This window comes from Harmonia axyridis, chromosome 1 (assembly GCF_914767665.1).
Source record: "Harmonia axyridis chromosome 1, icHarAxyr1.1, whole genome shotgun sequence".
NCBI lineage: Eukaryota > Metazoa > Arthropoda > Insecta > Coleoptera > Coccinellidae > Harmonia > Harmonia axyridis.
In genome coordinates this window covers 45,798,548-45,814,848 of record NC_059501.1, presented here as the reverse complement: position 1 = coordinate 45,814,848, position 16,301 = coordinate 45,798,548, and the positions used below count along the sequence as shown (strand labels likewise).

Below are 16,301 nucleotides of genomic sequence, written 5' to 3'. Positions count from 1 at the left end.
TAGGTGGTGATGAGGAATGTCTCAAGGAGTGAGAAAATGCCATTTGAAATCATCTGAGGTACATGGTTCCTGATATACAGGGGGTTTTAGAAAAAATGTGGAAATTTCAAATGACCTTAATTCAGGAAATGTGAGAGCTAATCCGATGATTTGTCGTATGAACAATGATAGAGTCAGTACGAATCTGTTTGAACGAAAAATTCGAAATAAAATCAGATCCGGACTCAGAAATTTCAGTTTTTCTGAAATTAGGTAAAAACAACACCCTGTATGCGGTTTTCAATTTTTTTGACTTCAGATTCTGAGAGAGCAGGAAAAATACTTTCGAACTCAACTGTCATCGCGAATGGCACAAATTTTTGCTGCTTTCTATGCATTCTATGAATGTCAATCTTCCGATTTGTGCTCCTTACATATTATTATTTTCTCGACATTTCAGAGTAATGAGATCCCAGATAGTTACTCATAAGAAAAGAAAGGGTCATAAACGAATCAAAAATTTCATAAAAATTATCAAAAAAGCGAAAAACAGTTAACATTTGGAAAATTTACGAACTATTTCTGAAGTACTAATTGATGATTCAGTAGGAACAAGATTAATGATTAATTCTTCAAATATTGTTCAAAATTAAAACCGTCAACTTCTTTTCTCTTAGTCGATCTTTCAGATGAGTTTGGATCATTTTTTCCTGTAATATCCAAAGTTTCATTCGTCATGTACATATTTCATCATTAGTCTTGAATCTAGTTGCCAGTTATGTCAATTCTATAGTGTGCTATCATTTATGATGAGAAAAGATAGAGCATTTAGTTATCTGTCAAACTAGTGATTTAATTGTTGATACAATCTTACTTCAATTTGTTGAAAATCATGCCGCACACATTTTTTAATGAAGAGTATGTTGACATGCTTTTGGTGTATGGTAAATGTGATATGAACGGAAGAGCAGCTGAAAGGGAGTATCGTAGACGTTTTCCCAATCGTCGGGTTCCAAATCACAAAATTTTTGCCCGCCTTGTTGCGCATACGAAACAACATGGTACTTTTCCCAGCAAAACAGTTTCTGAAAGACCACATACAATAGAAGAGAATATCCGTGAAAATATTTTAGAAACTGTGCAAAACGATCCGGGAGTAAGTATCAGACGATTGGCTTCAATTCATGAAGTATCGGAATGGTACGTTTGGAATACTCTGAAGAGTGAAAAATATCACCCTCAACTTGTCCAGCAGTTGGAACCTGGCGATGAGATCGCACGGCTTCAATTTTCCAGGTGAATAAGAAGTCATAGAAGAAATGTCCAAAGAATATTATTCACAGATGAAGCTCAATTTACTCGCGATGGAATAAACAATGCTCGAAATAATCACCTTTGGCATCAACAGAATCCTTTCGCTGTCTTACAAAGACAATCACAGAGACGTTTCAGTGTTAATGTGTGGTGCGCAGTTTATGATAATAATTTAATAGGTCCTCATTTTTTCGAAGAAAGAATCACCGGAGAAATTTATAGAGATTTCCTCATGAATGTTCTTCCTAATTTATTAGGGAATATTATTCAGAGAGAACTTATCTTCCAGCATGATGGAGCACCCTAACATTTCTCAATTTTAGTGAGAAATCATTTGAACGAGGTATATCCAAATAGATGGATAGGTCGTGGTGGTCCAAGAGCATGGCCACCTCGGTCCACCGACATGACACCATTAGATTAAGTAGTTTTGAACTTAATGAAAAGAGCAGATAAATGTGTAGAAGTTGGCGGTTTTCATTTCGAACAATATTTGAAGAATTAGTCATTAATTTTCCAAATGTTAACTGTTTTTCGCATTTTTGATAGTTTTTATAAAAGTTTTGATTCGTTTATGATCTTTTTTTTTACTTATGAGTAACTATCTAAGATTTCATGTTTCTGAAATGTCGTGAAAATAATATGTAAGGAGCGAAAATCGGAAGATTGACATTCGAAGGGTCATAGAAAGAAGGAAAAATTTGTGCCATTCGGGATGACAGTTGAGTTCGAAAGTATTTTTCCTGCTCTCTCAGAATCTGAAGTCAAAATAAATTGAAAACCGCATACAGGGTGTTGTTTTTACCTAATTTCAGAAAAACTAGAATTTCTGAGTCCGGATCTGATTTTATTTCAAATTTTTCGTTCAAACAGATTCGTACTCACTCTATCATTGTTCGTACGAAAAATCATCGGATTAGCTCTCATATTTCCTGAATTATGGTCATTTGAAATTTCCTCATTTTTTCTAAAACCCCCTGTATATCAGGAACCATATACCTCAGATGATTTCAAATGGCATTTTCTCACTCCTTGAGACATCTCTCACCACCACCTAAACGTTGTCCCATTCCTCACCAGACACCCTGTATAGTAAAAACCTATTTCAGTCACTTATTATAAAGTGAAGGTTAACCTCTAAATTCAAATCTAAAAATATAATATGAAACTGAGAGATTTTCGAGAAGTGAAAAACAAAAATTGACGTTAAATTCTGTTCTGATTAAGTGGAAAGAGGAAAGCCATGTCTGAAACGAAAAGAGAAGGTAGTGCTCTGTAGGTGATAATTAAATCACCTCTTCTCCTGCGTTCTGAAAAGGAAGGCAATTCAAACAACCGCAGCCTTGCCACCAGACAAGGCTGCGGAATACCCGTCTTCCAAGTTCAGGCGATTCCTGCCAAATGGTAGACGGGTATTCCATCGTTGTACGGATTCTAAGAGTTCTTGATCACCCTTCAGATTAGCCCACCAAACAGGACCAGCATACTCCAGGATAGGACGCACATAGGTTGTGTAGATAGTTCTGCTTGTTGCTATATCACATCCCGTGGAAGTTTCAGATAGTCGGTAGGTAAACTGCCTAGACACAGCAATAAAAATGTGTGTGGACCAAATCAAATTATCAGTGGCGGTAACAACCCGGTCACAATGATGAGAGACGCTAGCTAGCGTCTGTTGGTCGATGAAGTAGCGGGTCCTAGGGTTACCCCTGCCGATATGAAGATCGCAAGACTCATCAATATTTAGTGGCAAAAACCACTCCCCATACCACTCGAAGATCTTGTTGAGGTCATCTTGAAGATGCCCTGTATTTACCAATGGACAGTTATAGAGTTTTGTGTCATTCGCAAACATTGCACAATCAGACAGAAATAGACGAGGAAGTTAACGATAAGAACAGGATTGGACCCAGCACCGAACCCTGGAGCACTCCACTCAGAACCCACACATCTGAGGAGGAAAAACAATCACCGACCCTTACTCGAAAAGTACGGTGGGACAAAAATGATTCGATCCAAGAAAGCAGAGTTGGCGATAGGGGACACGATCAAATGCCCTTGGAAAGTCGAAGTGAACAACATCCACCGCACCACCAGAATCAATCCACTTGGTTCAATCGTTAATACAGGTTAGTAAGTTTGTGATCGTGGACCTACCAGAAGGAAACCCATGTGGTTCCTTGGGATGTATTTCATTTTGCAGGGCAAACTCTATTGACTTATCGCTAATAATTCTCTCGAGCACTTTGCAAACCTTAGATTTCTTGCTTATTTGTTTGAAGTTGTCAGCAGAAAGCTTGTCCCCCTTCTTGAAGATAGGTGTGACAAAAGCTGACAACCAATCTTCGGGGAGCGAAGATGTACGAAAAAAATATGAGAATATAATGGAAAGTGGCTCAGCCAAAGCATTGGCACAGGAATGAAACAGCTGTGAAGAAATTCCATCACGACCAGTGGAGGAGTGCTTCTTCACCCTGGAATAGTAACTCAGTACCAGTTCTCCGTTCACATCGATCATCGCCAACCCATCGACAGTATGCGAGAAAATAGGATCAATAATGAAATTGTCAGGCTCTGGCACAAAAGCGGACGCAAATTTCACGGCCATCACATCAGCCACCTGAGTAAGGCTCTCGCAAGGTACTTGTCAAGGCTTACAGAGGAAGAAGAAGAATCCTGTGATTCTACTCGATGCTATCTCCCACCATAGTCCCACTACGACCAGAGAGGGCTTTCAGTTATTCATTCACCAGTTATAATTCAGTATTCAACCAGTTAACATACAGTCAGTCAGTAACTCAGCATCAATCATACATATTCAAGTATTCAATAAGTTATTACTATTATAACATTATAATTATATACAGTGTTTGTGTTAACATTTTAAACAAGTAAAAATCATAGGTATTGTCCTTCATCCAAAATCAAGCATACACACGTTCATGGTCCTTCGAAGCCGAATTAAATATACCAAGCACACACTCGTTCATGGTCCTTCGAGCCGGATTTATACGAATCAATCAATCCATACAATCGTTCATGGTACTTCGAGCCAGAAGATCATTTTTATAATTCAAGCAATCAATCCATACAAACGTTCATGGTCTTTCGAGCCGAATCAATCATTCCATACACTCACCACATGGTCCTTCGAAGCCGAATCAATCAATCGAGCATGATCGTTCATGGTCCTTCGAGACGGATTCAAACGAATCAGTGAAAATACTAATCAAGAAACAAGTGATTGAAGATAACATCAAACAAGAAGGCCCACATTCCCGTTCATGGTCCTTCGATAGCCAAATTCACAAGAATCAGTTAAACAGCAGAAAAACACAGTAAGTCATCCACTATCCTTCTATATATTATTATTCACATTAATTCCCTATTTTTGAGGATTTTTAATCCGACAAAATATAGTGTATATATATATATATATATATATATATATATATATATCGTGAATCTTTAAGGGAATTCGACTGATAAGAAGGATTTCAGTTTTACTCTTTATTCATACCAAGCTTTCGGAACTGGTTAGTTCCTTCCTCAGGGTTACTACAATTTTAACAATTAAAATTAAAATTACATACACAAAAAAAACTTTCACAAATCTTTAAAAACAGTCACTTACAGAATTTGAGGTTGTCTCCTTAATAAGTTAAAATTCATCAATTAACGCAAATTTTTAAGTAAATTAGTCTCAAATACTCTATCAGTTGGATTAATCTTTCTTTGTCAATTGGATGTGAGTATAAACAGTGTGTCTAACCTAACTTAATTATTTTCTTTGGTACATATCACAGAATCGCATTGCGTCAACTTTGGTTTACTTTTTCTTCTTATTTTTATTCTTCTAGTGGTCCATCATAGAATCGTTCCCGGTTTGGATATGTTAACAGGAACGTGTAAACATTGCTTAATTTTTGTACGTACAAAAATTAAGCAATGTTTACACGTTCCTGTTAACATATCCAAACCGGGAACGATTCTATGATGGACCACTAGAAGAATAAAAATAAGAAGAAAAAGTAAACCAAAGTTGACGCAAGGCGATTCTGTGATATGTACCAAAGAAAATAATTAAGTTAGGTTAGACACACTGTTTATACTCACATCCAATTGACAAAGAAAGATTAATCCAACTGATAGAGTATTTGAGACTAATTTACTTAAAAATTTGCGTTAATTGATGAATTTTAACTTATTAAGGAGACAACCTCAAATTCTGTAAGTGACTGTTTTTAAAGATTTGTGAAAGTTCTTTTTGTGTATGTAATTTTAATTTTAATTGTTAAAATTGTAGTAACCCTGAGGAAGGAACTAACCAGTTCCGAAAGCTTGGTATCAATAAAGAGTAAAACTGAAATCCTTCTTATCAGTCGAATTCCCTTAAAGATTCACGATATTTATAGTACGACTGTTATCTGGAGACAATATATATATATATATATATATATTGAATGAAATTTAAGGGTCTTTAGGCTCAAGTTTTGGGAGTAAATGATTGACTACTCTTTATTCTATGCCAAGCTTTCGCATTTATTTAATGCTTCTTCAGGGCTTCTGCAAAAGATCAATAAAATACAATTAATAAATAACAAATTTTAGAAAACAAACAAATTTACTCACTGAATGTGAGGTTTTACATGGATAACATCTGCCACAAACGTTGTAACTAATAAAAACAAAAAGTTATATTTTGATTTCATAGGAATTCTCCAAAAACACGTCAACTAAATCTATTTCACAATTTAAAAATTCTTCCGGTTGATAATCTTATTTATACACAATTTAGTAACTCTCATCTAAGATAACACAATAATGACATTTGATGGTTATGTTTCTGTTATTATAGAAAACTAGTCTCTCACTCCTCTATGTTCCCTGTCTTCTTTATTCATCTATTGGGCCGTCATAAAAAGGTTCCATTTTTATCCTTTCTAACAAATAACTGTATATAGAGCTTAATTTGTTCGTATCTGTCTTCTTATTTATGGTTTCATCTTCTTTGTTTATGTTAATCATTTCGTGAATCAATCTTTTTTGATAATTTCTCTCTGTTTTGAGTACCTCAACACCTTCAAAATTCACATGATGGTCCAGATTATGCGCATGCGCAGCCAATGCACATCTCTCTGGGTATTTTCTTATGTCCGATCTATGTAGCGCCACTCTACTTTTCAACCATTGGGAGGTATGTCCTATATAACATTTGTCGCATTTGTATATAGGACATACCTCCCAATGGTTGAAAAGTAGAGTGGCGCTACATAGATCGGACATAAGAAAATACCCAGAGAGATGTGCATTGGCTGCGCATGCGCATAATCTGGACCATCATGTGAATTTTGAAGGTGTTGAGGTACTCAAAACAGAGAGAAATTATCAAAAAAGATTGATTCACGAAATGATTAACATAAACAAAGAAGATGAAACCATAAATAAGAAGACAGATACGAACAAATTAAGCTCTATATACAGTTATTTGTTAGAAAGGATAAAAATGGAACCTTTTTATGACGGCCCAATAGATGAATAAAGAAGACAGGGAACATAGAGGAGTGAGAGACTAGTTTTCTATAATAACAGAAACATAACCATCAAATGTCATTATTGTGTTATCTTAGATGAGAGTTACTAAATTGTGTATAAATAAGATTATCAACCGGAAGAATTTTTAAATTGTGAAATAGATTTAGTTGACGTGTTTTTGGAGAATTCCTATGAAATCAAAATATAACTTTTTGTTTTTATTAGTTACAACGTTTGTGGCAGATGTTATCCATGTAAAACCTCACATTCAGTGAGTAAATTTGTTTGTTTTCTAAAATTTGTTATTTATTAATTGTATTTTATTGATCTTTTGCAGAAGCCCTGAAGAAGCATTAAATAAATGCGAAAGCTTGGCATAGAATAAAGAGTAGTCAATCATTTACTCCCAAAACTTGAGCCTAAAGACCCTTAAATTTCATTCAATATATTTATTTTGGCTCTTACAACAATAGTTATATATATATATATATATATATAAGTATGATAAGGGGTGTGGGAAAATTGATAAGTGTTATAATTTCACTCTTCTTTATTTCATTTAGTCGATCTGATATTTCGTTAGCACAAGAGTAGAAATCAATTATCATATGTAAATAAGGTAAACAGAATAATCAACAAAATGAGAGGTTGTCAAAAATGTTGTCAACCAGACTTGCCACAGAATACACGCACATGACAAATGAAACATAGAATAGCATTAAATCACACTTGGTCGCAGTAATTCACTCTCACCGAACTCAGAACAAATGCGATTATTGAAAGACTCCATGAACCGAATCCAATCCCCTCTCACAGAAATAGTCCGGAACACAGATTTCATCATTACGTTATCCCGACTGTAGAACTTGTGAAATTATTCATTCCATTTGATCCATCACATTCACTGCCACCAAACTGGTCATAATGAATCAAATAAGTATAGATGGAGCTAATATTGTTTACATCCCTTCTGTAATTCATAGAACAAGTGTGTCGTTTAATATGGTACATATTACATGGGCAAAGTTGCCCATCCAAGTCTAAGGCAGCAGAATCTGAGGTTATTGTTACAATTGATGCTAGAGAATGGATACCCAAAGAGATTGTTGTCCAGATTGATATACAATACCACTCCTTCGAGACAGCCAACGAATGGAGAGAGGGGCGCATCCACCACTGTGGACACTGAGAACGTAGATAGAATTATTTACTCTTCTATTCCCCTAATTAATGGTATGACTAATGCATTAATTAACCTCCTAAAGACCACACAAATTAAATTGATTCCGAAATCTTATTTTAAAATTGACAGACTATACAGTCGAGTGAAAGATAGGATGACTGTTGATAATATGAATGGTGTGGTGTATTGTATTCCATGTTCAATATGTAGTGAGGTGTATATTGGTCAGACATCTCAGCTTTTGAAGAGAAGGATTGCTCAACACAAGAGCGACATCAAGAATCCAAATAAGATTTGTGCTCTAGCAGACCATACCCGGGACAAAGATCACCCAATGGATTATGATTCCACCAAAATTCTTAAATGTGCAGTTAGTGGAAAGAAAAGATGATTCTTAGAGATGTACCATATTAAACGACACACTTGTTCTATGAATTACAGAAGGGATGTAAACAATATTAGCTCCATCTATACTTATTTGATTCATTATGACCAGTTTGGTGGCAGTGAATGTGATGGATCAAATGGAATGAATAATTTCACAAGTTCTACAGTCGGGATAACGTAATGATGAAATCTGTGTTCCGGACTATTTCTGTGAGAGGGGATTGGATTCGGTTCATGGAGTCTTTCAATAATCGCATTTGTTCTGAGTTCGGTGAGAGTGAATTACTGCGTTGTCTGGTTGACAACATTTTTGACAACCTCTCATTTTGTTGATTATTCTGTTTACCTTATTTACATATGATAATTGATTTCTACTCTTGTGCTAACGAAATATCAGATCTTTTTTCGCTAAATTTGTTGATGTTCTTGTTCATTGCTTTCTTGAGAGCTATTGATTTGTGTTCAAATAAGATCTTTACAACTCTGTATTTCGGTATGTACTATTTTTACATGTTTTGTGGTTGCCACGTTTTTGACTGTTTTCTATTGCTATTGTAGAGTCCTGAAGAAGGTCCCCATCGGAATAGAAACGTCGACTAAATGAAATAAAGAAGAGTGAAATTATAACACTTATCAATTTTCCCACACCCCTTATCATACTTATAACTATTGTTGTATATTGGGAATTAAAATTGTTGATATATATATATATATATATATATATATATATATATAAATATATATATATATATATATATATATATATATATCAACAATTTTAATTCCCAATATACAACAATAGTTATAAGTATGATAAGGGGTGTGGGAAAATTGATAAGTGTTATAATTTCACTCTTCTTTATTTCATTTAGTCGACGTAAGTATTAATGAAGAAATTAAGTTAGTTCTAAGGATATTAATATTCGTTGCTAAGCAACGGAAGTTCGTAGCTCATAGAATTCCACTGGTTATTTGAATTTCACTGAATATAATTTGGCAAGTATCGTGACACGAATTTGTTTGGAAACGAAAATGAAATATTCTCTTTTGGAAAAAAATGATATTGTGCAGGCTTATTATGAAGCGAATTGCTCAGGCAGAAAAGCAAGGGAAATTTACTCCCGCAGATTTCCAAGCAGAAATTTGCCAAACTTCAAAACTTTTTATGAAACAGTACGCAAATTACGTGAAGAAGGAAGTTTGCACCGGAAAAAGAAGGAAACAATAAGAACAAACGATGATCGCATCCTTAATTTAGTAGAAGATAACCCAATGATTTCAACAAGAACTCTTTCGAACCACCCTTCAGTGAATAAAAGTAAACCTACTGTTTGGAGAGTACTCAAAAGGAACAGCTTTAATCCGTTCCATTTCCAACTTTGCCAAACTTTAGAAGACGGTGATTTTCATAGAAGAAAAGAATTCTGTCAGTTCATTTTGAGAAGAGTACGTGGAAACAGAGGTTTTCTCCATCAAATTTTATTTACGGATGAAGCTACTTTTCATAGGGATGGTTTCTTCAACAGAAAAAATAATATTTTATTGCATAGAGAAAATCCACATGCCACGGTATCAAAAAATAGCCAGAAGAGGTTTTCAGTTAATGTTTGGGCGGGAATAAAAGATAAATTCATTATCGGACCATACATTCTTCCTCAAACATTGACTGGAAACGGCTATTATCACTTCCTGACGGAGATTCTGCCAGATCTACTTGAAGATATTCCGCTGAGTCAGATTCAGGGCATTTGGTACCAGCATGATGGTTGCCCTGCCCACACAACTCGTGATGTAAGAGGGTATCTAGATGAAGAATATCCACGCCGATGGATTGGGCGATTAGGACCTATCGCATGGCCTCCTCGTTCGCCGGATCTCACACCACTTGATTTTTATTTCTGGGGACATCTCAAAAGTCTTGTTTATGATGAGAGAGCTCCAGTAAACTCAAAGGAAGAACTTATTCAACGAATTGAATCAGCTGCCGAGGAGATCCGGCAAAACCCCGAAATGATACGTTCAGCGGTCGATAGTATTGCGAAAAGGGCGAGAATGTGTATTCTTAAAAATGGAAACATCTTCGAAAACGATTTATGAATTGATTTTTCCACTAATCTGTTTTTTTTTGTGTTTATAAAATGTAGAATTATTAGTAAAAAATTCAGGTTTATTCCTTGAATAATTCGTTCAATAATAAATAAGCATGAACCATGACATTTTTTCCAAAAGAGAATATTTCATTTTCGATTCCAAACAAATTCGTGTCACGATACTTGCGAAATTATATTCAGTGAGATTCAAATAACCAGATAACTTCCGTTGCTTAGCAACGAATATTAATATATCCTTAGAACTGTCTTAATTTCTTCATTAATACTTACGTTGGAATCGAGGGTTCGACTCCCAACTAAGTTTCACCGATTTTTTTCTGTATAAATACATTTTAGCATCCGGAATTTTTGGAAATAGCAATAATATAATAATTTTGACTCTAAGAAGCCATTCTAAATTTTTTTTGGAGGTTTGAACGAAACATTTGAATGGCTGTAGTAACGAAACCGTTTGATATTTTACAATTCTGTTTTTATATTCGTGATTGATAATTGAAGGAGTACAATTGTACAAAATTTCATCCATTTCGGGTGAAATTTTTTTATCGCTGTAGACATGTAAAAAAAAATTTGTGTTCGATTTTTGAAAAAATTTTTGCATAGAAATTCTTAGGAAATTGTGTTCATTCAGAAACTAAAATTCAATTTGACCACCGGAAAAAAAAATTAGGAACGTTGCAGGTTTTCTGCCATTTTGTAATTCTTTTTTCGGATTTCATCAAATTTTCTGAATAGAGGACCCAAAAATACTGAGATTTGACCAAAAACCATTTCTTTGAGTGTTATACAAAACTGACCACACCCATAAGAATCTTGCTCAAAATTGACGTTTAACACCCTGTATCTCGCTTATGCGTCGAAAACGGGATATATTGTATGAGGCAAAAATGATTCTCCCGATGTCCTCTACACGAATATATATGTTTGTCCAGTTTATGATGAAACACCCTGTATATATATATATATATATATATAGATCAATGAGATAAGGGTTTATCGACTCAATGTTTGGAGGAATAAATAAAAAGATGAACTCTTTATTCTGTGCCAAGCTTTCGCATTTTTTTAATGCTTCTTCAGGGCTTCTAAAAGAATGTACAATAATTTTCCACAATGAACAATTTAAAATATTTTTTACACATTTAACTTACCGAATGTGAGATTTTTAAAGTCACTAGCATCATGCTCAAACATTCGTCATGATGGTTTCCAAGCTATCCATTTAGTTTCAGATTTTTTTTCAGAATGGGTAGTTAACTTCAAATCGATATAATGAAAACTAATATTTAGTACTCCTTTCTGCTTCTTTTTTTTTTTTGTTTTAGGATCCAATTGGAAATTATAGAGTCGTCAACCGAAGAGAGAGGATAAAGTAAATTTTGTTTTGGTTGAAGAGGAAGTCCTTCAATATAAATTATGTCAGCTTATTCTGTAAACGTTTACACAAACCAGTCACTACACCGATACAGGGAGACAGAGTTTTTGCTGAGGTTTTTATCTGTTCTCTTGTATCATACGTTGAAATGTATGATGCCCCGTTACATTTCCTCTGCTAATACTGAGATTCATCGACACATATGCTTGATTATTTGAAATTAATATTTTGTATTGCTCTTCCTCAAAAGAATATATATATATATATATATATATATATATATATATTTTTTTTTTTTTTCATTAAATAAAACTTACAGACTAGACAAAACAATAAAAATACAATTATCAATGTAAATTAGCCGCATCGCAGTTTATAGAAATAAATGATTGATAAACTTGTTATTGTTGCTTTGTTTACGAAATAATTACAGGTTATGTTACAGCTCTCTGTGGATTTAGATCTTTACTTTGTGTTCCCAAATCTTCCTGGTTCATTATTCATCTACAGGGCCATCGTAAAAGTTCTTGTATTCTGATATTTCCAACAAATAACTATATATTGAACTCAAATTGTTGGTGTCCGTTTTTTTATTTATCACCTTTTCTGTTTTATTGATGTGGATCATTTCATGTATCAGTCTTTTATGATAATTTGGTTCAGATTTCAATACCTTTACACTACCAAAATCTACACGATGGTCTAAATTCACAAGGAGGGAAACCCTATTAGACCCATAGTATCCAGCATAAATAGCCCAATGAATTCACTGTCAAAATTTGTGGCTGATATCCTCAAAAGTGCCTATAATACAGACAATCCATATTATGTAAAGGATTCATTTCAATTTGCACAGGATATTAACGATTTTGAAATACCAGATGACTACAGACTAATTTCCCTGGATGTCGTTAATTTATTTGGTAATTTGGACAAGGGTGAAATACTTGAGATTATAAGACTCAAATGGAACATCATTAAAGATCATACGGCTGTAGATATGGAATTATTTATTGAAATAATCGAATTCTTGCTGAACAAAAACTATTGCACATTTAAACAAAATTTCTATCTTCAAGTTTTTGGGTGTGCAATGGGTTCAAAACTTACACCCATCCTAGCACAATATGTGATGGATCATGTAGTGGATTCCTGCTTGGTTAAATTATCATTCAGAGTACTTTTCATAAAGAAGTTTGTGGACGACATCATATTGGCAGTACCTGAAGATCATATTCAAACTACACTCGAATGCTTCAATTCACATTCTGCAAATCTCCAATTCACCATCGAAAAAGAGAATAATGAACAAGCAGTACCTTTCTTGGATACAAAAGCACTTAGACATAACAACCGAATAAAACTGAAATGGCATAGAAAAAATACCCACTCAAACAAGATCATTCACTTCCAATCAGATCACAACATAAATATAAAAATTAACACCGTAAAACAGATGAAAAATAGAATCAACAAAATATGCCATGATACATTCAAACAAGAGGGAATAAAAAGATTACAGGAAATTTTCAAACAAAATTCATATCCAAATGGTCTGCTGAACAAATTGCTTTATGCTAATGATGAGACACAAACATCACGTCAGATAGAAAACCAAAATACAACCACAAGTAGAGTACATATTGCATCATATCCAAATGTAAACAACCTAACAAAAAAACTTAAAAATATATTCAAGGATGAAAACGTCAAAATTGCAGTGTACAATCAAAAAACCGTAAAAAATTTATACAGCAGGATAAAGGATCCTATACCAACTCCACTGAAAAGTAATGTCGTCTACGAAATAGAGTGTTCGGGTTGCGACCTCAGTTACATTGGACAAACCTCACAATGTGTCAAAAATAGAATTGCGATACATAAATCAGACATAACAAAATATAAAGAACGGTGTGCCCTAGCTATTCACGCGCATAATTTAGACCATCGTGTAGATTTTGGTAGTGTAAAGGTATTGAAATCTGAACCAAATTATCATAAAAGACTGATACATGAAATGATCCACATCAATAAAACAGAAAAGGTGATAAATAAAAAAACGGACACCAACAATTTGAGTTCAATATATAGTTATTTGTTGGAAATATCAAAATACAAGAACTTTTACGATGGCCCTGTAGATGAATAATGAACCAGGAAGATTTGGGAATACAAAGTAAAGATCTAAATCCACAGAGAGCTGTAACATAACCTGTAATTATTTCGTAAACAAATAACAATAACAAGTTTATCAATCATATATTTCTATAAACTGCGATGCGGCTAATTTACATTGATAATTGTATTTGTATTGTTTTGTCTAGTCTGTAAGTTTTATTTAATGACGAATGTTTGAGCATGATGCTAGTGACTTTAAAAATCTCACATTCGGTAAGTTAAATGTGTAAGGAATATTTTAAATTGTTCTTTGTGAAAATTATTGTACATTCTTTTAGAAGCCCTGAAGAAGCATTAAAAAAATGCGAAAGCTTGGCACAGAATAAAGAGTTCATCTTTTTATTTATTCCTCCAAACATTGAGTCGATAAACCCTTATCTCATTGATCTAAATATACCTGAGACTCTTAACTTCACTTATAATATATATATATATATATATATATATATATATATATATATATTATAAGTGAAGTTAAGAGTCTCAGGTATATTTAGATTTAGATTTATATATATATATATATATATATATATATATATATATATATATATATATATATATATATATTATAAGTGAAGTTAAGAGTCTCAGGTATATTTAGATCAATGAGATAAGGGTTTATCGACTCAATGTTTGGAGGAATAAATAAAAAGATGAACTCTTTATTCTGTGCCAAGCTTTCGCATTTTTTTAATGCTTCTTCAGGGCTTCTAAAAGAATGTACAATAATTTTCACAAAGAACAATTTAAAATATTCCTTACACATTTAACTTACCGAATGTGAGATTTTTAAAGTCACTAGCATCATGCTCAAACATTCGTCATTAAATAAATCTTACAGACTAGACAAAACAATACAAATACAATTATCAATGTAAATTAGCCGCATCGCAGTTTATAGAAATATATGATTGATAAACTTGTTATTGTTATTTGTTTACGAAATAATTACAGGTTATGTTACAGCTCTCTGTGGATTTAGATCTTTACTTTGTGTTCCCAAATCTTCCTGGTTCATTATTCATCTACAGGGCCATCGTAAAAGTTCTTGTATTTTGATATTTCCAACAAATAACTATATATTGAACTCAAATTGTTGGTGTCCGTTTTTTTATTTATCACCTTTTCTGTTTTATTGATGTGGATCATTTCATGTATCAGTCTTTTATGATAATTTGGTTCAGATTTCAATACCTTTACACTACCAAAATCTACACGATGGTCTAAATTATGCGCGTGAATAGCTAGGGCACACCGTTCTTTATATTTTGTTATGTCTGATTTATGTATCGCAATTCTATTTTTGACACATTGTGAGGTTTGTCCAATGTAACTGAGGTCGCAACCCGAACACTCTATTTTGTAGACGACATTACTTTTCAGTGGAGTTGGTATAGGATCCTTTATCCTGCTGTATAAATTTTTTACGGTTTTTTGATTGTACACTGCAATTTTGACGTTTTCATCCTTGAATATATTTTTAAGTTTTTTTGTTAGGTTGTTTACATTTGGATATGATGCAATATGTACTCTACTTGTGGTTGTATTTTGGTTTTCTATCTGACGTGATGTTTGTGTCTCATCATTAGCATAAAGCAATTTGTTCAGCAGACCATTTGGATATGAATTTTGTTTGAAAATTTCCTGTAATCTTTTTATTCCCTCTTGTTTGAATGTATCATGGCATATTTTGTTGATTCTATTTTTCATCTGTTTTACGGTGTTAATTTTTATATTTATGTTGTGATCTGATTGGAAGTGAATGATCTTGTTTGAGTGGGTATTTTTTCTATGCCATTTCAGTTTTATTCGGTTGTTATGTCTAAGTGCTTTTGTATCCAAGAAAGGTACTGCTTGTTCATTATTCTCTTTTTCGATGGTGAATTGGAGATTTGCAGAAAGTGAATTGAAGCATTCGAGTGTAGTTTGAATATGATCTTCAGGTACTGCCAATATGATGTCGTCCACAAACTTCTTTATGAAAAGTACTCTGAATGATTATTTAACCAAGCAGGAATCCACTACATGATCCATCACATATTGTGCTAGGATGGGTGTAAGTTTTGAACCCATTGCACACCCAAAAACTTGAAGATAGAAATTTTGTTTAAATGTGCAATAGTTTTTGTTCAGCAAGAATTCGATTATTTCAATAAATAATTCCATATCTACAGCCGTATGATCTTTAATGATGTTCCATTTGAGTCTTATAATCTCAAGTATTTCACCCTTGTCCAAA

At 33.6% G+C, this 16,301-nt stretch overlaps 4 protein-coding genes across 6 annotated transcripts in view; 1 reads left to right on the top strand and 3 right to left on the bottom strand.

Annotated features, from left to right (window-relative positions):
* The window catches only part of LOC123671129, a 503,163-nt gene that overhangs the window by 413,799 nt on the left and 73,063 nt on the right, over positions 1–16,301 (bottom strand). The window lies entirely within an intron of this gene.
* The window catches only part of LOC123682015, a 73,263-nt gene that overhangs the window by 5,062 nt on the left and 51,900 nt on the right, over positions 1–16,301 (bottom strand). The window lies entirely within an intron of this gene.
* Positions 3,407–3,901, bottom strand: LOC123671093. Its single transcript, XM_045604774.1, has one exon. The coding sequence runs from the start codon at positions 3,899–3,901 to the stop codon at positions 3,407–3,409; it is 495 nt and encodes a 164-aa protein (XP_045460730.1).
* LOC123671090 lies at positions 12,978–14,033 on the top strand. Its single transcript, XM_045604761.1, has one exon. It carries the CDS (start codon positions 12,978–12,980, stop codon positions 14,031–14,033), a length of 1,056 nt encoding a protein of 351 aa, XP_045460717.1.

Coding starts and splice junctions, on each gene's coding strand:
- LOC123671093 (XM_045604774.1), bottom strand. CDS start 3,901: ATGGCCGTGAAATTTGCGTCCGCTTTTGTGCCAGAGCCTGACAATTTC.
- LOC123671090 (XM_045604761.1), top strand. CDS start 12,978: ATGGGTTCAAAACTTACACCCATCCTAGCACAATATGTGATGGATCAT.